Source organism: Oncorhynchus gorbuscha, linkage group LG07, assembly GCF_021184085.1.
Source record: "Oncorhynchus gorbuscha isolate QuinsamMale2020 ecotype Even-year linkage group LG07, OgorEven_v1.0, whole genome shotgun sequence".
In the NCBI taxonomy this organism is placed as follows: Eukaryota; Metazoa; Chordata; class Actinopteri; order Salmoniformes; family Salmonidae; genus Oncorhynchus; species Oncorhynchus gorbuscha.
The window spans coordinates 45,352,472-45,374,281 of NC_060179.1; the positions used below are offsets into that span (position 1 = coordinate 45,352,472).

A 21,810-nucleotide genomic window follows, 5' to 3' on the forward strand; every position below is an offset into this window, starting at 1 on the left:
TTGCCATCTTTATGTAATACATGTATCACTAGCTACTTTAAACAATGCCACTTTTATATAATGCCACTTTTATATGTTTACATACCCTACATTACCCATCTCATTACTCATACCCTACATTACTCATAAATCCGGACCCCTACAAATCAGCCGGGCTAGACGATCTGGACCCTTTCTTTCTAAAATGATCTGCCGAAATTGTTGCCACCCCTATTACTAGCCTGTTCAACCTCTCTTTCGTGTCGTCTGAGATTCCCAAAGATTGGAAAGCAGCTGCGGTCATCCCCCTCTTCAAAGGGGGGGACACTCTTGACCCAAACTGCTACAGACCTATATCTATCCTACCCTACCTTTCTAAGGTCTTCGAAAGCCAAGTCAACAAACAGATTACTGACCATTCTGAATCTCACCATACATTCTCTGCTATGCAATCTGGTTTCATAGGTGCATCTCAACCACGCTCAAGGTCCTAAGCGATATCTTAACCGCCATCGATAAGAAACATTACTGTGCAGCCGTATTCATTGATCTGGCCAGGGCTTTCGACTCTGTCAATCACCACATCCTCATCGGCAGACTCGACAGCCTTGGTTTCTCAGATGCTTGCCTTGCCTGGTTCACCAACTACTTCTCTGATAGAGTTCAGTGTGTCAAATCGGAGGGTCTGCTGTCCGGACCTCTGGCAGTCTCTATGGGGGTGCCACAGGGTTCAATTCTTGGACCGACTCTCTTCTCTGTATACATCAATGATGTTGCTCTTGCTGCTGGTGAGTCTCTGATCCAACTTTATGCAGACAACACTATTCTGTATACTTCTGGCCCTTCTTTGGACACTGTGTTAACAACCCTCCAGGCAAGCTTCAATGCCATACAACTCTCCTTCCATGGCCTCCAATTGCTCTTAAATACAAGTAAAACTAAATGCATGCTCTTCAACCGATCGCTGCCTGCACCTGCCCGCCTGTCCAACATCACTACTCTGGACGGCTCTGACTTAGAATACGTGGACAACTACAAATACCTAGGTGTCTGGTTAGACTGTAAACTCTCCTTCCAGACCCACATCAAACATCTCCAATCCAAAGTTAAATCTAGAATTGGCTTCCTATTTTGCACCAAACATCCTTCGCTCATGCTGCCAAACATACCCTTGTAAAGCTGATCATCCTACCAATCCTCGACTTCGGCGATGTCATTTACAAAGTGGCCTCCAATACCCTACTCAGCAAATATACTACCCACCATTGCGACCTGTACGCTCTCGTTGGCTGGCCCTCGCTTCATACTCGTCGCCAAACCCACTGGCTCCATGTCATCTACAAGACCCTGCTAGGTAAAGTCCCCCCTTATCTCAGCTCTCTGGTCACCATAGCATCACCCACCTGTAGCAGGTATATCTCTCTGGTCACCCCCAAAACAAATTATTTCTTTGGCCGCCTCTCCGTCCAGTTCTTTGCTGCCAATGACTGGAACGAACAACAAAAATCTCTGAAACTGGAAACACTTATCTCCCTCACTAGCATTAAGCACCAACTGTCAGAGCAGCTCACAGATTACTGCACCTATACATAGCCCACCTATAATTTAGCCCAAACAACTACCTCTTTCCCTACTGTATTTATTTATTTTATTTATTTATTTTGCTCCTTTGCACCCCATTATTTGTATTTCTACTTTGCACATTCTTCCACTGCAAATCTACCATTCCAGTGTTTTATTTTATATTGTATTTACTTTGCCACCATGGCCTTTTTTTTGCCTTTACCTCCCTTATCTCACCTCATTTGCTCACATCGTATATAGACTTGTGTATACTGTATTATTGACTGTATGTTTGTTTTATTCCATGTGTAACTCTGTGTTGTTGTATGTGTCGAACTTCTTTGCTTTATCTTGGCCAGGTCGCAATTGTAAATGAGAACTTGTTCTCAACTTGCCTACCTGGTTAAATAAAGGTGAAATAAAAAATAAATAAATAAATCTCATATGTATATACTGTACTCTATACCATCTACTGCATCTTGCCTATGCCGTTCGGCCATCACTCATTCATATATTTTTATGTACATATTCTTCATCCCTTTACACTTGTGTGTATAAGGTAGTTGTTGTGAAATTGTTAGGTCGTTACTCGTTGGTTATTACTGCATTGTCGGAACTAGAAGCACATGCATTTCGCTACACTCGCATTAACATCTGCTAACCATGTGTATGTGACAAATAACATTTGATTTGATCTAAACAATGGCATCTACAGTGTGGGATACTATCTGTTTTTCTTCTTTGTCTTCTGTGCAGAGTGAGCCTTCCAACAGACAGAGGATGACCTAGAAGCCACCACTGCTGAGCCCAACAGAGGATAATATCACTTGTGTGTGTAAGCAACAAAGGTGTGTGACAGCGCACAGGGCTCCACCTGCACCCAGGTCAGCCTGGCAAACATGGGGGACCACGTCACACTTCTGCCCCCCTTCCTACAGCTGCTCCTCTGTAGCCTGTCAGGGGTATGGGGGTTCCCCTTCGGCCCTGTCCTTGACGTCACCCCCAGGACCACGGTGCTCTACCAAGGTAAGACCAGACCAAGGCTACAGGTTGCGGTACACTAGACCAGGAGGTTGTCCTGGAAAAGTGACTACACCTGACCTAAAGAAAACTCTGGGACCGAGTTATAGGCTGTGGCATAGGAGTTTTTTCTGGTCAGGCCATATGGCCTGAAAAAAATCCTGGCTGTACTTATAGAATGTCTATGATATACTAGTATCCCACTCACTGTGCTGATTCAATACAAAGGCTGCTCCAACTCCCTCCTGTTCACTTTAAACAAGTGGCACAGTTTTGGAAGTTGGCCCCGAAGACAGCCACCCCCCTACTTCCAGGGAGTTGTTAATCCTCTCTCTCAAGTCCTGTCCTAGTTCACTTAGTTCACCATGCAGCTCTAATGAAACAATAGAGAATAGACAGAAGCTCTCATCGCCCATAAAAGAGGAACCCTCTACGGTGGAGCCCTGTCCAGTGGCTGTGTTGAAAATGAAGTAGTGCTGAATAGATGATTGTACGAAGAAGGGTTAGGGTACGTCATTTATACACATCAGCCCCCCCCCCCCACACACACACACACACTCCCCCATAGCAGCTCAGCCTCTCTTTCTCTATCCACTGCAGCAGAAGCTACTGCAGAGGGATCAGCCATCCCTGGCAGGCTCTTCAGACAACTATACTGTACCTGGCTGCTGTCAGCTCTCCAATCCTCTCCACTCCTGTCTTGAGAGGAGAAATATTATTAACAGACGAGGGGAGTGACGAGAGCCGGGTGCTTCGCCTGCCTGCACTGTGGTGCAGTCACAAAACCAGACTATTGCAGTGGAAAGAGATGGTTAGAGATAAGAGATAGACAGGGTGTTTAAATGGGCATTTTACTTAAAAGTCTTTGCTAGCTATGTTGCTCCTCACCGGAGGTAGTATTAAAATCATGTATGATGTGTAATTCACATGCAATGCTTGAGCACAACAGAAAAATGACATGAAACCACTGAAATGTAGGATGTCACTGGGTTCCCCATTCAGGGAAATGGATTCCAGATAGTGTGATGCAGAAGTATCAGTGAGTTCCTATGGGAACCATGTTAATGTCATGTTCATTTTTGTTCAGAAAGCCTCTACTGCTAATTTGGAACACTCTTTTATTATAGAAGTGTGTGGCACAGAGTCGGTCTATCTTACTTTTCTTCGTATCCTTGTAAAATGAAGCCATTGACCTACATTCGGACTCCCATGGGTTGTGTGTGTGTGTGCGTTTGGGCGTGTGCATGCATGTATGATCTCTATTCACATTGAGAATCTGCACGGGCATGCACCCCCTGTCATTTTCCCTTAGGAGAAACATGCCCAAGTGCAGAACTGGAGAGTGCAGAGTAGCATGTCCTAGAGGAAAATGGCCACCGGGCACTTGACTGCACTGTGTATGGAAATAAGGGCTATGTGGGTGGTGCTGGTGGTGGCACTGTGTTTGGTAGAGTCGGAGCATAAATGTATGTGCCGCTCTGGGTGGATTTATAATGCTTCACAGTTTGAGAGGGCGATCATTCATTTGCACATGTTTTACAGTTGGTCTGTAGGAATGGGTGTACATTAACTCACAATAAAACAGAGAAATCATTTAGAACCATGATAGGAAAAGGGCATATTTGACATACTGTAATTGGAGAAAAAAAGTCTGTGTTTGTGTTCTTGTGTGTGTGCATTTGTTTGTGTGTGTGTCCCTCTCTGTGGATAGATGAATGCCTGACTCTGGTCTGAACTAGGGCTGTGGTGGTCATGACATTTTGTCAGCAGTTTATTGTCATGCAAAAGATTGATCTGTCTATGCCCTACGTCATTGTGAGGACAGACGCTGCGAGACGAGAAGCAAGTACAGGGAGTGAATATTTAATAACAGACACGAAACAAAACATGGACTGAGTCTGGACAAGGGAAACAGACATTAATGCTGACACGGGGATGAAACTGAGGAATAGACAGATATAGAGGAGGCAATCAATAAAGTCATGGAGTCCAGGTGAGTCCAATGAAGCGCCAATGCATGTAATGATGGTGACAGGTGTGCGTAATGATGGGCAGCTTGGCGCCCTCGAGCGCCAGAGAGGGGGAGTGGGAGCAGGCGTGACTAAACTGTTGACAGCCCCCCTGCCTGCTCTAGGAAGGAATAAAGGAGAGAAAGGAGGAGATGGAAGAACATTGTTGGGGAGATATGCTGTATAGCTAAAGGTAATGTGTCACCCAATTAATTATGAAAATGCCCTATTAATAGGCTATTCAAAATCAAATCCAAATTCACTATAATTGTAGGCTACCTCTGTAAGCCGCCATGCACAATCAATGAACCAACAGCATCGCCATGGCCTATATGTTCTCTCCCTGACTCGTGGATAGACATTTTGGACCATAGCATAAAGGAACCAGTCCACCCAGCATGAATAATAATACAGTCCACATTCAAAGGCGATTACTTCGATTTGTTTCATTTTTGAGTATTTGGGAGAACCAATTATTTACCAAAGACATCTTAAATCAGTTTAGATGTGTGTTGTTCTGCCATGCTTACTATGCAGTAGGCTATGTATTTTATAACGGCACAATGCTAAATATAGGATAAAGAAAATAAAAATGAACAATCGTCATTTTAATTCTGTTTTTTTGGGGCTCATAACCCTATGCGTATGGATGTTTTGAATTAATCATCACCTTAGAAAGTACTATCCATTTTGTTTTGTTAGGCTTTGAAACAACATCCACAACGAACACGTTTTACACTCAGTTTCAACCTGTTGTTGAACGTCTTTCTTCAAACTGATCATCACAGTGAGGTGAGTTTTAAAAGCAAGATACTGTTTTGATGATGTGTTTGATGTGATTTTTGACTGGATTTGCATTGATGTCAGAGTGGTTAGAGGGACACTAGAGCCCTGAGTAGGACCCGATGGTTGTTAGCAAGTTGGGTACTTCCAAAGCATATCCAGAGTGCATAAGAGGAGATTACCGTGACTCAACGGTCACATGGGATTTGACTGTGCTCATGACTCATTACTGCCGGTATGGCGGTAATACAGTCACTGCAACAGCCCTAGTCTGAACTCAAGGGTGTACCGAGGGGGTTGTCTCCCATGTCCTGCCCTCTTTGCTGGTGCCAACCAGACTTGAAGTAATGGAACCATGCAATATTGATGCATGTGTAAGATCTGTCTACTGTTGCTACGAGGAGAGGGCAGCGGAGGGCTTGATAGTAGTGGATTTCTGTGTATTATTTAGACATGGTTTAGAATAGTTTTTTCTCCTCTCGAGTGGCGCAGCGGTCTAAGGCAGTTTCATTGGGAAGCTTCGGCAGAGCAGAAGAAGCAGTGTCTCAACAAAGGAAAAGACAATCAGGTATAACCAATGGCGTGTAGCACCCGCTGCTCAACACACAAACGATCTCTCTCTGCTTCTGACTATTTCCCTCTTTATTCGATGGCCCTATCTCGTATAGCAATTATGTGGTGTTGTTATTATAATGTAACAATGTATTTCTGATCAAGAAGGAGTCAAGTGAATGTGTTAGCCTTCAAGATTAGGTGGATGTTATATAGATGTATAACCACACTGTTGTGTCTCTCCTACAGACAGATTGTTACAATCACATCCGCTTCCTGCAGAGGTACAATGAGACTCACCTGTACGTCTGTGGCACGCACGCCTTCAGGCCCCTCTGTGCTTACATAGTAAGAGCTGTCCTTCCTTTTGCTCGGGATTCCCTGGTTTACATTCAGGCTCCCAACAAACTGCCCATAGAGCTCCACTGTGGACACGTCATAAAACCCATAGAAACTAGTGGTCAAACACAGAAATGGTTCCAAATCTTTTTTCACCATCCATTTTTCCCTACGGGGACCACTTCAAACAAGGTCTGTGTTTCATGTAGGCTTTCCCTGGTGTGATGTTTTGATAACAGCGTAAATCTCTCTCGGACAAATGCTAATTAGCATCAAATGAGACATCCTGGAACACTACAAATCCCTGCAAGCTCCGGCACGTCATCTGTAGTTGACACCTTTGCTGTCAGCTAGCTGGATACTAGCTTCCTTGATCCAAAATGAAAGATATGTTGAACATTTTCATTTACTGTTCCATATTTTGTTTAACTAATATTTGTGGTCTTATTTATGCATTTGGTCTTGTGTCTTGAACATAATACTAACCTAGTAGCAGTCAGATATTTACAATGTGCAACAGCCCTAGTCTGAACTCAAGGGTGTACCGAGGGGGTTGTCTCCCATGTCCTGCCCTCTTTGCTGGTGCCAACCAGACTTGAAGTAATGGAACCATGCAATATTGATGCATGTGTAAGATCTGTCTACTGTTGCTACGAGGAGAGGGCGGCGGAGGGCTTGATAGTAGTGGATTTCTGTGTATTATTTAGACATGGTTTAGAATAGTTTTTTCTCCTCTCGAGTGGCGCAGCGGTCTAAGGCACAGCATCGCAGTGTTAGAGGCGTCACTACAGATTCTGGTTCTCGACATAGCTCCCGCAGCCCGGGATATATATATGCCGATCAACGTACAGACCGTACAGGAGTTGCAGCGATGGGACAAGACTGTAACTACCATTTGTGGAGGAAATACTGGTTAAAATAAAATAATCTCCTTGAAATTGCAGTTTCATCAGTTGGGAGATTTTATGTAGACTAGCATACCAATCCTGAGGCATGAATCTATGAGATTGTAAGGTAAATAAATAATAAATGGCAATGTTGACCTGTAAATCACAGGTATTTATTCAAGTCAGTTGTTGTGACGAGATGAACAGACAAAACATTTAAAACATTTGTACAGAATAAAGGATAAATTACTCACAAAAATTCGAATGAGTTAACATAAACTCAATCTGGAAGCAAATGTTTTGTCTCTCTCAGCCTCTAGAGTAACTCTCTGCCTTTCATTCTTGTTGTTGTATACAGCATTTTTACCATTTCTTCTCACCAGTCAGTGTTTGCAGAAAATGGCTTCTTCTAATGTGAAATTCCTGCTGGTGACAATAGAGAGGAGTTGGAGTTATGCTCAGATGCTTTGGTCTATCTCTTTCTCTGATGTTCCCTGGGCTTGGTTTTGACAGGATCTGAGCAGCGACAGACTTTGCGTAGATACAGTACCTGAAATAGCACCAGGATAGGAGTAGTGTACTGTATGCATTCACTGGGAGATTTTGCTTGATTTGCCACCATGAGATAAAGATCTCTGCTTTCTGTTAATGCTGTGCGTGCACTGCTTTCATTGTTATATCATCATTTGAAACAGTCACGGCAAAAGTTTATATTCGAAATACACAGTCACGCTGATACAGGCAACCACGAGCACTGAGGTGAAAACCACAGTACTGCCAAAGATCCCAAGCGTGATGGTAAATATGACAGAATTTCACTAGTGATCGAGGGAACAGTCTTGTTTATGCTGACTGTGTGTGAACTGTTCCCGATGGGATGATTCACTTAAGGAAATTAAGCCACCGAGGCTGAGGCAGCTATGCCGATTCTTTGGTCCAAATAAACTATTTAGAGATACTTTCAGACATTTTGGAGGTTTTTGAAAATAGGAAACAGGAAATGTTGGTCCTCTGTAGCTCGGTTGGTAGAGCATGGTGCTTGCTACACCAGGATAGCGGCTTACATATCATTGATCAATTTAGCAACAGCTGACAGTATTCACCAGTGTCTACAGTGGTTAAGTCATGTGACAACAAAACTTGAAAATGATTGAAACTGTTGTCCCCCCAGCACATGTAAGGGAGTTGTGGCATTTTTTACATTCAGCATCACTCCGTCAAGGGAAATATAGTATTCTTTCCAACAAAGATGTCTACATATGGGGGTTACAAGCATCCCAGCTCTGCAGATTTTGCTGCAAAGAGACAGAATCATTCGATAATTTGTTTTGGTACCGCCCATATGTAGCTTGTTTTTCGTCGCAGGGTCAGGAATGGCTTAATTAAGAATTGCAGCATTTACCTGGAGCTAACTCTGCAAATAGCGCTGCTGGGTGATTTCAAAAGTCACAGTCAATCGATCAATCATATAATAATACTCATAGCAAAATGTATTTTTATGTACGATATGTAGAATCTATGAGAATAGAAAGGTTCAGAACTTTTGTGAAACATCACAGCACAGATAAAAAAATATATGGCAATTAGAAATGAAGACTGGATGGTGTTCAGAGATAGATGGGAGGTGTTGAGTGGAGCTGAACGCTGGGACTAACAACAAACAAAAGATAACTATTAAAGCAATTAGTCACGAGGGGGTGTGGCATATGATGCAACGTGGAGTGCCTGGATATAGCTCTTTCTCATGGTATATTGGCCATATACCACCAACCCCAGAGGTGCCTTATTGCTATTATCAACTGGTTACTAACATAATTAGAACAGTAAAAATAAATGTTTTCAGCCAATCAGCATTCAGGGCTCGAACCACCCAGTTTATAATGTAAAATATTCTGTGTCTGTAAAATGTATATAGTATGTACAGTTGAAGTCAGAAGTTTACATACACTTAGGTTGGAGTCATTAAAACTAATTTCTCAATCACTCCACAAATGTCTTGTTAACAAACTGTAGTTTTGGCATGTCGGTTAGGACATCTACCTTGTGCATGACACAAGTAATTTTTCCAACAATTGTTTACAGACAGATTATTTCACTTATAATTCACTGTATCACAATTCCAGTGGGTCAGAAGTTTACATACACTAAGTTGACTGTGCCAGATAGTAAACAGCTTGTACAATTCCAGAAAAGTGTGTCATAGCTTTAGAAGCTTCTGATAGGCTAATTGACATAATTTGTCAATTGGACGTGTACCTGTGGATGTATTTCAAGGCCTACCTTCAAACTCAGTGCCTCTTTGCTTGACATCATGGGAAAATCAAAATAAATCATCCAATACCTCAGAATAAAATTGTAGACCTCCACAAGTCTGGTTCATCCTTGGGAGCAATTTCCAAACACCTGAGGTACCACTTTCATCTGTACAAACAATAGTACGCAAGTATAAACACCATGGGACCACGCAGCCGTCATACCGCTCAGGAAGGAGACGCATTCTGTCTCCTAGAGATGAACATACTTTTGTACGAAAAGTGCAAATCAATCCCAGAGCAACAGCAAAGGACCTTGTGAAGATGCTGGAGGAAACAGGTACAAAAGTATCTATATCCACAGTAAAACAAGTCCTATATCAACATAACCTGAGAGGTCGCTCAGCAAGGAAGAAGCCACTGCTCCAAAACCTCCATAAAAAAGCCAGACTATGGTTTGCAACTGCACATGGGGACAAAGACCGTACTTTTAGGAGAAATGTCCTCTGGTCTGATGAAACAAAAATAGAACTGTTTGGCCATAATGACCATCGTTATGTTTAGAGAAAAAGGGGGGCGCTAGCAAGCCGAAGAGACCATCCCAACTGTGAAGCACGAGGGTGACAGCATCATGTTGTGGGGGTGCTTTGCTGCAGGAGGGACTGGTGCACTTCACAAAATAAATGGCTTCATGAGGGAAGAAAATTAGGTGGATATATTGATGCAACATCTCAAGACATCAGTCAGCAAGTTAAAGCTTGGTCGCAAATGGGTCTTCCAAATGGACAATGACCCCAAGCATACTTCCAAAGTTGTGGCAAAATGGCTTAAGGACAACAAAGTCAAGGTATTGGAGTGGCCATCACAAAGCTCTGACCTCCATCCTATAGAAAATTTGTAGGCAGAACTGAGAAAGCGTGTGCGAGCAAGGAGGCCTACAAACCTGACTCAGTTACACCAGCTCTGTCAGGAGGAAGGGGCCAAAATTCAACTTATTGTGGGAAGCTTGTTGAAGGCGTTTGACCCAAGTTAAACTATTTAAAGGCAATGCTACCAAATACTAATTGAGTGTATGTAAACTTCTGACCTACTGGGAATGTGATGAAAGAAATAAAAGCTTAAATAAATCATTCTCTCTACTATTATTCTGACATTTCACATTCTTAGACAGCGAAGTTGTACTTGGATTAAATGTCAGGAATTGTGAAAAACTGAGTTTAAATGTACTTGGCTAAGGTGTATGTAAACGTCCTACTTCATCTGTATACTCTGGAAGTTGAAGCCTAAGTGTTGTTGTCTGTTAGTTTACTCTAATTAGGGGAGGGATGGTACATTTACATTTACATTTAAGTCATTTAGCAGACGCTCTTATCCAGAGCGACTTACAAATTGGTGCATTCACCTTATGACATCCAGTGGGACAGTCACTTAACAATAGTGCATCTAAAACTTAGGGGGGGTGGGGTGAGAGGGATTACTTAACCTATCCTAGGTATTCCTTAAAGAGGTGGGGTTTCAGGTGTCTCCGGAAGGTGGTGATTGACTCCGCTGTCCTGGCGTCGTGAGGGAGTTTGTTCCACCATTGGGGGGCCAGGGCAGCGAACAGTTTTGACTGGGCTGAGCGGGAGCTGTACTTCCTCAGTGGTAGGGAGGCGAGCAGGCCAGAGGTGGATGAACGCAGTGCCCTTGTTTGGGTGTAGGGCCTGATCAGAGCCTGGAGGTACTGAGGTGCCGTTCCCCTCACAGCTCCGTAGGCAAGCACCATGGTCTTGTAGCGGATGCGAGCTTCAACTGGAAGCCAGTGGAGAGAACGGAGGAGCGGGGTGACGTGAGAGAACTTGGGAAGGTTGAACACCAGACGGGCTGCGGCGTTCTGGATGAGTTGAAGGGGTTTAATGGCACAGGCAGGGAGCCCAGCCAACAGCGAGTTGCAGTAATCCAGACGGGAGATGACAAGTGCCTGGATTAGGACCTGCGCCGCTTCCTGTGTGAGGCAGGGTCGTACTCTGCGGATGTTGTAGAGCATGAACCTACAGGAACGGGCCACCGCCTTGATGTTAGTTGAGAACGACAGGGTGTTGTCCAGGATCACGCCAAGGTTCTTGGCGCTCTGGGAGGAGGACACAATGGAGTTGTCAACCGTGATGGCGAGATCATGGAACGGGCAGTCCTTCCCCGGGAGGAAGAGCAGCTCCGTCTTGCCGAGGTTCAGCTTGAGGTGGTGATCCGTAATCCACACTGATATGTCTGCCAGACATGCAGAGATGCGATTCGCCACCTGGTCATCAGAAGGGGGAAAGGAGAAGATTAATTGTGTGTCGTCTGCATAGCAATGATAAGAGAGACCATGTGAGGTAATGACAGAGCCAAGTGACTTGGTGTATAGTGAGAATAGGAGAGGGCCAAGAACAGAGCCCTGGGGGACACCAGTGGTGAGAGCGCGTGGTGAGGAGACAGATTCTCGCCACGCCACCTGGTAGGAGCGACCTGTCAGGTAGGACGCAATCCAAGCGTGGGCCGCGCCGGAGATGCCCAACTCGGAGAGGGTGGAGAGGAGGATCTGATGGTTCACAGTATCGAAGGCAGCCGATAGATCTAGAAGGATGAGAGCAGAGGAGAGAGAGTTAGCTTTAGCAGTGCGGAGCGCCTCCGTGATACAGAGGAGAGCAGTCTCAGTTGAATGACTAGTCTTGAAACCTGACTGATTTGGATCAAGAAGGTCATTCAGAGAGAGATAGCGGGAGAGCTGGCCAAGGACGGCACGTTCAAGAGTTTTGGAGAGAAAAGAAAGAAGGGATACTGGTCTGTAATTGTTGACATCGGAGGGATCGAGTGTAGGTTTTTTCAGAAGGGGTGCAACTCTCGCTCTCTTGAAGACGGAAGGGACGTAGCCAGCGGTCAGGGATGAGTTGATGAGCGAGGTGAGGTAAGGGAGAAGGTCTCCGGAAATGGTCTGGAGAAGAGAGGAGGGGATAGGGTCAAGCGGGCAGGTTGTTGGGCGGCCGGCCGTCACAAGACGCGAGATTTCATCTGGAGAGAGAGGGGAGAAAGAGGTCAGAGCACAGGGTAGGGCAGTGTGAGCAGAACCAGCGGTGTCGTTTGACTTAGCAAACGAGGATCGGATGTCGTCGACCTTCTTTTCAAAATGGTTGACGAAGTCATCTGCAGAGAGGGAGGAGGGGGGAGGGGGAGGAGGATTCAGGAGGGAGGAGAAGGTGGCAAAGAGCTTCCTAGGGTTAGAGGCAGATGCTTGGAATTTAGCGTGGTAGAAAGTGGCTTTAGCAGCAGAGACAGAGGAGGAAAATGTAGAGAGGAGGGAGTGAAAGGATGCCAGGTCCGCAGGGAGGCGAGTTTTCCTCCATTTCCGCTCGGCTGCCCGGAGCACTGTTCTGTGAGCTCGCAATGAGTCATCGAGCCACGGAGCGGGAGGGGAGGACCGAGCCGGCCTGGAGGATAGGGGACATAGAGAGTCAAGGGATGCAGAGAGGGAGGAGAGGAGGGTTGAGGAGGCAGAATCAGGAGATAGGTGGGAGAAGGTTTGAGCGGAGGGAAGAGATGATAGGATGGAAGAGGAGAGAGTAGCGGGGGAGAGAGAGCGAAGGTTGGGACAGCGCGATACCATCCGAGTAGGGGCAGTGTGGGAGGTGTTGGATGAGAGCGAGAGGGAAAAGGATACAAGGCAGTGGTCGGAGACTTGGAGGGGAGTTGCAATGAGGTTAGTGGAAGAACAGCATCTAGTAAAGATGAGGTCGAGCGTATTGCCTGCCTTGTGAGTAGGGGGGGAGGTGAGAGGGTGAGGTCAAAAGAGGAGAGGAGTGGAAAGAAGGAGGCAGAGAGGAAAGAGTCAAAGGTAGACGTGGGGTGTCATGTTTTGTCATTTATTATCTTGTCTTGTCCCTGTGCTTCCCATTCTATTCGTTTCCCTCTGCTGGTCTTATTAGGTTCTTTCCCTCTTTCTATCCCTCTCTCTCCCCCTCCCTCTCTCACTCTCTCGCTCTCTCTTCTCTCTATCGTTCCGTTCCTGCTCCCAGCTGTTCCTATTCCCCTAATCAATCATTTAGTCTTCCCACACCTGTTCCCGATCCTTTCCCCTGATTAGAGTCCCTATTTCTTCCTTTGTGTTCCGTTCCTGTCCTGTCGGTTCCTTGTCTAGAATTCACCGTGCTGTGTTTGTGTATCGCCCTGTCGTGTCGTGTTTTCCTCAGATGCTGCGTGGTGAGCAGGTGTCTGAGTCTGTCTGGTTCAAGTGCCTTCCCGAGGCAACCTGCTGTTCACCTGCTGTTCAAGATCGAGTCTCCAGTTGTCCTCGTCATTTCGAGTGAAAGTTGTGTTTTTTGTTTGTATTTACTTTACTGGATTAAAGACTCTGTTTTCGCCAAGTCGCTTTTGGGTCCTCTTTCACCTGCATGACAGAAGGAACCGACCAAGGAATGGACCCAGCGACTTCAGACGCTCGTTACACTGCCGTCGAGATCCAAGGAGCCATGCTCGGCAGACACAAGCAGGAATTGTCTGCTGCTCGCCATGCCGTGGAGAACCTGGCCGCTCAGGTTTCCGACCTCTCTGGACAGTTCCAGAGTCTACGTCTCGTGCCACCTGTTACTTCCTGGCCTGCCGAGCCTCCAGAACCTAGGGTTAATAACCCACCTTGCTACTCCGGGCAGCCCACTGAGTGCCGCTCCTTTCTCACGCAGTGTGAGATTGTGTTCTCTCTCCAACCCAACACATACTTGCTTACGTCATTTCACTCCTTACTGGCCGGGCTCGAGAATGGGGCACAGCTATCTGGGAGGCAAGGGCTGATTGCTCTAACAAGTTCCAGAACTTTAAAGAGGAGATGATTCGGGTTTTTGACCGTTCAGTTTTTGGTAGGGAGGCTTCTAGGGCCCTGGCTTCCTTATGCCAAGGTGAACGGTCCATAACGGATTATTCTATTGAGTTTCGCACTCTTGCTGCCTCTAGTGAGTGGAACGAGCCGGCGCTGCTCGCTCGTTTTCTGGAGGGACTCCACGCAGTGGTTAAGGATGAGATTCTCTCCCGGGAGGTTCCTTCAGATGTGGACTCTTTGATTGCTCTCGCCATCCGCATAGAACGACGGGTAGATCTTCGTCACCGGGCTCGTGGAAGAGAGCTCGCATCAACGGTGTTTCCCTGCTCCGCATCGCAACCATCTCCCTCCTCTGGCTCAGAGTCTGAGCCCATGCAGCTGGGAGGGATTCGCATCTCGACTAAGGAGAGGGAACGGAGGATCACCAACCGCCTGTGCCTCTATTGCGGAGTTGCTGGACATTTTGTTAATTCATGTCCAGTAAAAGCCAGAGCTCATCTGTAAGCGGAGGGCTACAGGTGAGCGCAACTACTCAAGTCTCTCCATCAAAATCCTGTACTACTTTGTCGGTCCATCTACGCTGGACCGGTTCGGTGCTACATGTAGTGCCTTGATAGACTCTGGGGCTGAGGGTTGTTTCATGGACGAAGCATGGGTTCGGAAACATGACATTCCTTTCAGAGAGTTAGAGAAGCCTACGCCCATGTTCGCCTTAGATGGTAGTCATCTTCCCAGTATCAGATTTGAGACACTACCTTTAACCCTCACAGTATCTGGTAACCACAGTGAGACTATTTCTTTTTTGATTTTTCGTTCACCGTTTACACCTGTTGTTTTGGGTCATCCCTGGCTAGTATGTCATAATCCTTCTATTAATTGGTCTAGTAATTCTATCCTATCCTGGAACGTTTCTTGTCATGTGAAGTGTTTAATGTCTGCCATCCCTCCCGTTTCTTCTGTCCCTACTTCTCAGGAGGAACCTGGCGATTTGACAGGAGTGCCGGAGGAATATCATGATCTGCGCACGGTCTTCAGTCGGTCCCGAGCCAACTCCCTTCCTCCTCACCGGTCGTATGATTGTAGTATTGATCTCCTTCCGGGGACCACTCCTCCTCGGGGTAGACTATACTCTCTGTCGGCTCCCGAACGTAAGGCTCTCGAGGATTATCTGTCTGTGTCTCTTGACGCCGGTACCATAGTGCCTTCTTCCTCTCCGGCCGGGCGGGGTTCTTTTTGTTAAGAAGAAGGACGGTACTCTGCGCCCCTGCGTGGATTATCGAGGGCTGAATGACATAACGGTTAAGAATCGTTATCCGCTTCCCCTTATGTCATCAGCCTTCGAGATTCTGCAGGGAGCCAGGTGCTTTACTAAGTTGGACCTTCGTAACGCTTACCATCTCGTGCGCATCAGAGAGGGGGACGAGTGGAAAACGGCGTTTAACACTCCGTTAGGGCATTTTGAGTACCGGGTTCTGCCGTTTGGTCTCGCCAATGCGCCAGCTGTTTTTCAGGCATTAGTTAATGATGTTCTGAGAGACATGCTGAACATCTTTGTTTTTGTCTATCTTGACGATATCCTGATTTTTTCTCCGTCACTCGAGATTCATGTTCAGCACGTTCGACGTGTTCTACAGCGCCTTTTAGAGAATTGTCTCTACGTAAAGTCTGAGAAGTGCTCTTTTCATGTCTCCTCCGTTACTTTTCTCGGTTCCGTTATTTCCGCTGAAGGCATTCAGATGGATTCCGCTAAGGTCCAAGCTGTCAGTGATTGGCCCGTTCCAAGGTCACGTGTCGAGTTGCAGCGCTTTTTAGGTTTCGCTAATTTCTATCGGCGTTTCATTCGTAATTTCGGTCAAGTTGCTGCCCCTCTCACAGCTCTTACTTCTGTCAAGACGTGTTTTAAGTGGTCCGGTTCCGCCCAGGGAGCTTTTGATCTTCTAAAAGAACGTTTTACGTCCGCTCCTATCCTCGTTACTCCTGACGTCACTAGACAATTCATTGTCGAGGTTGACGCTTCAGAGGTAGGCGTGGGAGCCATTCTATCCCAGCGCTTCCAGTCTGACGATAAGGTTCATCCTTGCGCTTATTTTTCTCATCGCCTGTCGCCATCTGAGCGCAACTATGATGTGGGTAACCGTGAACTGCTCGCCATCCGCTTAGCCCTAGGCGAATGGCGACAGTGGTTGGAGGGGGCGACCGTTCCTTTTGTCGTTTGGACAGACCATAAGAACCTTGAGTACATCCGTTCTGCCAAACGACTTAATGCCCGTCAAGCTCGTTGGGCGTTGTTTTTCGCTCGTTTCGAGTTTGTGATTTCTTACCGTCCGGGTAGCAAGAACACCAAGCCTGATGCCTTATCCCGTCTGTTTAGTTCTTCTGTGGCTTCTACTGATCCCGAGGGATTCTTCCTTATGGGCGTGTTGTCGGGTTAACAGTCTGGGGAATTGAAAGACAGGTTAAGCAAGCACTCACGCACACTGCGTCGCCGCGCGCTTGTCCTAGTAACCTCCTTTTCATTCCTGTTTCCACTCGTCTGGCTGTTCTTCAGTGGGCTCACTCTGCCAAGTTAGCTGGTCATCCCGGTGTTCGAGGCACTCTTGCGTCTATTCGCCAGCGCTTTTGGTGGCCGACTCAGGAGCGTGACACGCGCCGTTTCGTGGCTGCTTGTTCGGACTGCGCGCAGACTAAGTCGGGTAACTCTCCTCCTGCCGGTCGTCTCAGACCGCTCCCCATTCCTTCTCGACCATGGTCTCACATCGCCCTAGACTTCATTACCGGTCTGCCTTTGTCTGCGGGGAAGACTGTGATTCTTACGGTTGTCGATAGGTTCTCTAAGGCGGCACATTTCATTCCCTCGCTAAACTTCCTTCCGCTAAGGAGACGGCACAAATCATTATCGAGAATGTATTCAGAATTCATGGCCTCCCGTTAGACGCCGTTTCAGACAGAGGCCCGCAATTCACGTCACAGTTTTGGAGGGAGTTCTGTCGTTTGATTGGTGCGTCCGTCAGTCTCTCTTCCGGGTTTCATCCCCAGTCTAACGGTCAAGCAGAGAGGGCCAATCAGACGATTGGTCGCATACTACGCAGCCTTTCTTTCAGAAACCCTGCGTCTTGGGCAGAACAGCTCCCCTGGGCAGAATACGCTCACAATTCGCTTCCTTCGTCTGCTACCGGGTTATCTCCGTTTCAGAGTAGTCTGGGTTACCAGCCTCCTCTGTTCTCATCCCAGCTTGCCGAGTCCAGCGTTCCCTCCGCTCAAGCGTTTGTCCAACGTTGTGAGCGCACCTGGAGGAGGGTGAGGTCTGCACTTTGCCGTTACAGGGCACAGACTGTGAGAGCCGCCAATAAACGCAGGATTAAGAGTCCAAGGTATTGTTGCGGCCAGAGAGTGTGGCTTTCCACTCGCAACCTTCCTCTTACGACAGCTTCTCGTAAGTTGACTCCGCGGTTCATTGGTCCGTTCCGTGTCTCCCAGGTCGTCAATCCTGTCGCTGTGCGACTGCTTCTTCCGCGACATCTTCGTCGCGTCCATCCTGTCTTCCATGTCTCCTGTGTCAAGCCCTTTCTTCGCACCCCCGTTCGTCTTCCCTCCCCCCCTCCCGTCCTTGTCGAGAGCGCACCTATTTACAAGGTACATAAGATCATGGACATGCGTTCTCGGGGACGGGGTCACCAATACTTAGTGGATTGGGAGGGTTACGGTCCTGAGGAGAGGAGTTGGGTTCCGTCTCGGGACGTGCTGGACCGTTCACTCATTGATGATTTCCTCCGTTGCCGCCAGGATTCCTCCTCGAGTGCGCCAGGAGGCGCTCGGTGAGTGGGGGGGTACTGTCATGTTTTGTCATTTATTATCTTGTCTTGTCTGTTTTCGCCAAGTCGCTTTTGGGTCCTCTTTCACCTGCATGACATGGGGAGGTTAAAGTGGGTAACCGTGAACTGCTCGCCAGAGGTTAAAGTCGCCCAGAACTGTGAGAGGTGAGCCGTCCTCAGGAAAGGAGCTTATCAAGGCATCAAGCTCATTGATGAACTCTCCGAGGGAACCTGGAGGGCGATAAATGATAAGGATGTTAAGCTTGAAAGGGCTAGTAACTGTGACAGCATGGAATTCAAAGGAGGCGATAGACAGATGGGTAAGGGGAGAAAGAGAGAATGACCACTTGGGAGAGATGAGGATCCCGGTGCCACCACCCCGCTGACCAGACGCTCTCGGGGTGTGCGAGAACACGTGGGCGGACGAAGAGAGAGCAGTAGGAGTAGCAGTGTTGTCTGTGGTGATCCATGTTTCCGTCAGTGCCAAGAAGTCGAGGGACTGGAGGGAGGCATAGGCTGAGATGAACTCTGCCTTGTTGACCGCAGATTGGCAGTTCCAGAGGCTACCGGTAGGGTTAGGGGAAAATAATATAGGAACATATTGGAAGTGATGATTGGAAGTGATGCAGACAATTACATTGATGGTAGCTACAATGTATCTGCAATATTAAAGCTGGTCTACCCCTAACTTAATACAAATTATAACAAATAATACTTTTTATGCTTAGAAATAATCAGAATTCATGTAAACATTCCATTTTATAAGCCATAGGTTGTCTTAAAAGGTGTTCTCTTGGCACAGCGTGGGGTAAACTGAGCCAAGGACAGGGCAAGTTAAGCCGCCTACACATTTCTGTACTGAATTAAGTATTAACACTACTTTTTATATCATGTCTATCTTTATTTCCTAAACACTCTTCAACACAATCACAATCTCTTTTTGTCTTTTAATAATTTTAAGCAGTTTATAACACAGTCTTAGCACCTAATAAAACGTTGTACTTTTTTTGAAACACTTTTAGCATGGGCCAGACCCTGTTGTTACCTCATATCCCAGTAATAATGCCTTGCGTTACGCCTGGGAAGAAAACACTTCAATTTGATACATTTGCCATTGGCTCAATTTACCCCAAGGTTCTCACTCTCTCTCTCTCTCTCTCTCTCTCTCTCTCTCTCTCTCTCTCTCTCTCTCTCTCTCTCTCTCTCTCTCACACACACACAGATACTGAACGAGTTTTGAGTCAGGTGAACTGTCATAGCTGCAAAGTGTGTGTGTTCAGTGTACACACAGGGTGCATTCGACAATGTTAAATAGAAACCGCCCTTTCAGCTCAGATTCAACTGGCATGCATTCAACTGGCATTCAACTTTATTTTCAAGTAGATTTACCCAATAAACTTTGAACATTTTTTTACGTGCAGAAAGGCAGAGGAGGAGCATCAATTCCAAAAGTTCCACGCTGTCAAAACCATTTGTTTTTGAGACAAGGTGTCACCAAAGCTGTGCTGTATTGATTAGGTATGTCATAGGTCATTTTCAAAGATGCATTATGATACATTACAAGCTTAAAAAATGAATAAAGTACAAATAAATATGACATATACCTTGGTCATTAGCATGACAATTAATTGTTACCCAAAATTCCACAATTGTCATAGCTGTACATATATGCTTGTTTGGCCTCAGAACATTGCCTTTGGAGCAGCTCATTGGTCAGGCTTCAAACAGACATCAAGGAATCTTCGCCCCCAACTGCCTTGGGTGGCGGCCATTTTGCGTCATCCTCATCATTGTCATCCTGCGTGGCATGTTACGTCATATGGTCTGCCACTATTTATTTTATGTAGAATCCAAGCCACTTCTCGTGCACACTCTTGGATGACTCATAGAATAAGTGAAAAATGAAATGTGTTTTACATTGCCATGGGCTATCATTGTGATAGCCATGGGCTATCATTGTAATCTTAGACTAAACATACCGTTCCTGTGGGGTTCAAGTTGGGTTGTTTAGAAAGGGACAGTTATGGTGTGAGTGTGTGTCTGTATGTGTGTGTGTCTGTCTGTCTTCCTGCGCCTGTGTGTATTTGTGTCTGTGTGCACGCACATCTGTCAATGTGTTTGTGTGTCCTGCTGTGTCGTGAATGCACCTACCTCTCCTCATAATCCCCCCAGTGTGTCCTGACCTTTGAGTTCGTGAGTGGAGAAGAGATCATATCATGGCTCACTCATGGCTCTGCCTGTCTCTCTGCCTGCTTGTCTGCCTAGCTCTCTGCCTGCCTGGCTGACTGTCTCTCTGCCTGCCTGGCTGCCTAGCTCTCTGCCTGCCTGGCTGACTGTCTCTCTGCCTGCCTGGCTGCCTAGCTCTCTGCCTGCTTGTCTGCCTAGCTCTCTGCCTGCCTAGCTGCCTGTCTCTCTGCCTGCTTGTCTGACTAGCTCTCTGCCTGGCTGCCTGTCTCTCTGCCTGCCTGTCTGCCTGTCTCTCTGCCTGCCTGGCTGCCTGTCTCTCTGCCTGCCTGGCTGCCTAGCTCTCTGCCTGCTTGTCTGCCTAGCTCTCTGCCTCCCTGGCTGCCTGTCTCTCTGCCTGCCTGGCTGCCTGTCTCTCTGCCTGCCTGTCTGCCTAGCTCTCTGCCTGCTTGTCTGCCTAGCTCTCTGCCTGCCTGGCTGCCTGTCTCTCTGCCTGCCTGGCTGCCTAGCTCTCTGCCTGCCTGGCTGCCTGTCTCTCTGCCTGCCTGTCTGCCTGTCTCTCTGCCTGCCTGTCTGCCTGTCTCTCTGCCTGCTTGTCTGACTAGCTCTCTGCCTGCCTGGCTGCCTGGTGCCCTCAAGACATAGGGGGTGGGCAGTGGGTTGACACCGACTCAGTCTGGTTATAGTCATGGGTGCTACTCATAGTATCACCATTGTATCCCTGAGAGACTATGTAGTACAGCAACATGTAGTATTTGTTGTAGTAACTGGCAGTCCCAAATTCATTTTAGCCATTGTAGTCTGCGAGGGTGGTTGAGGTATTTGTAATTGTGCACCTGTCCACAGAGATGTATTGACTTTTTTGTCCAAAACTTCAGTAATGCATTTAATTACATTATTAAAGCGATTCTCCGATTTGTTTGTGTACTTTTCAGCCAGTAGTTCTGAAAGTAGAGCTCATGAGCCAAAAGTGCTTCCCGAAAGTGACGTACTCTGTCATATATGTGCAGATATGTGGACCTTGTCATTGCTCTCTCTCCAGCTCTGCTGTGGGTGCATCATGTGCATCTTGCTAGCTGTCACTCATATGGCGAGGGGCTGAAGCTCATTGGTTGAACTGGAATTGCTAAGGGGCTGGCCCACATGGGGGAAAATGTAGGAAAAATAGTGCAGCACAGCTCCCAGAAAAACAATTGCTTTCAAACTAGGGATTTTGTGACAAATTAAGGCAAGACAATAATTCTGCATAAAGATTCTGCATGTATGAACTACAGATTGATACATCCAGCCCAAAGTGGGAGATTTAAAAAATACTTTATAGCCACCAAAGTACCGGAGCATGTCTTTAACCCTATTAGAATAACCTAATCAATCTGACTGGCATTACTGTGTGTATAGTGTGCCTTGGCACCTTGCAAATCTATATTTCCAAATGTATGTGTTGTTTGACCGTTAGAAGACCAAAGCCTCAAAACATTGTTTCAATATACCTCACGGGAGCATCAAATCGATGAGTCTTTTCATATTTGCTGAATATGCACAGCACCCGCTCAAAACATTTACATTTAAGTCATTTAGCAGACGCTCTTATCCAGAGCGACT

At 46.6% G+C, this 21,810-nt stretch overlaps 1 protein-coding gene across 1 annotated transcript in view; it reads left to right on the forward strand.

Annotated features, from left to right (window-relative positions):
* The window catches only part of LOC124039914 (semaphorin-4G-like), a 96,002-nt gene that overhangs the window by 28,661 nt on the left and 45,531 nt on the right, over positions 1-21,810 (forward strand). Inside the window, exon 2 of the mRNA XM_046356469.1 lies at positions 2,299-2,568. Within this exon, the coding sequence (XP_046212425.1) occupies positions 2,442-2,568 (127 nt within the window). The 5' untranslated portion in view covers positions 2,299-2,441. The remainder of the gene's footprint in view (positions 1-2,298; positions 2,569-21,810) is intronic.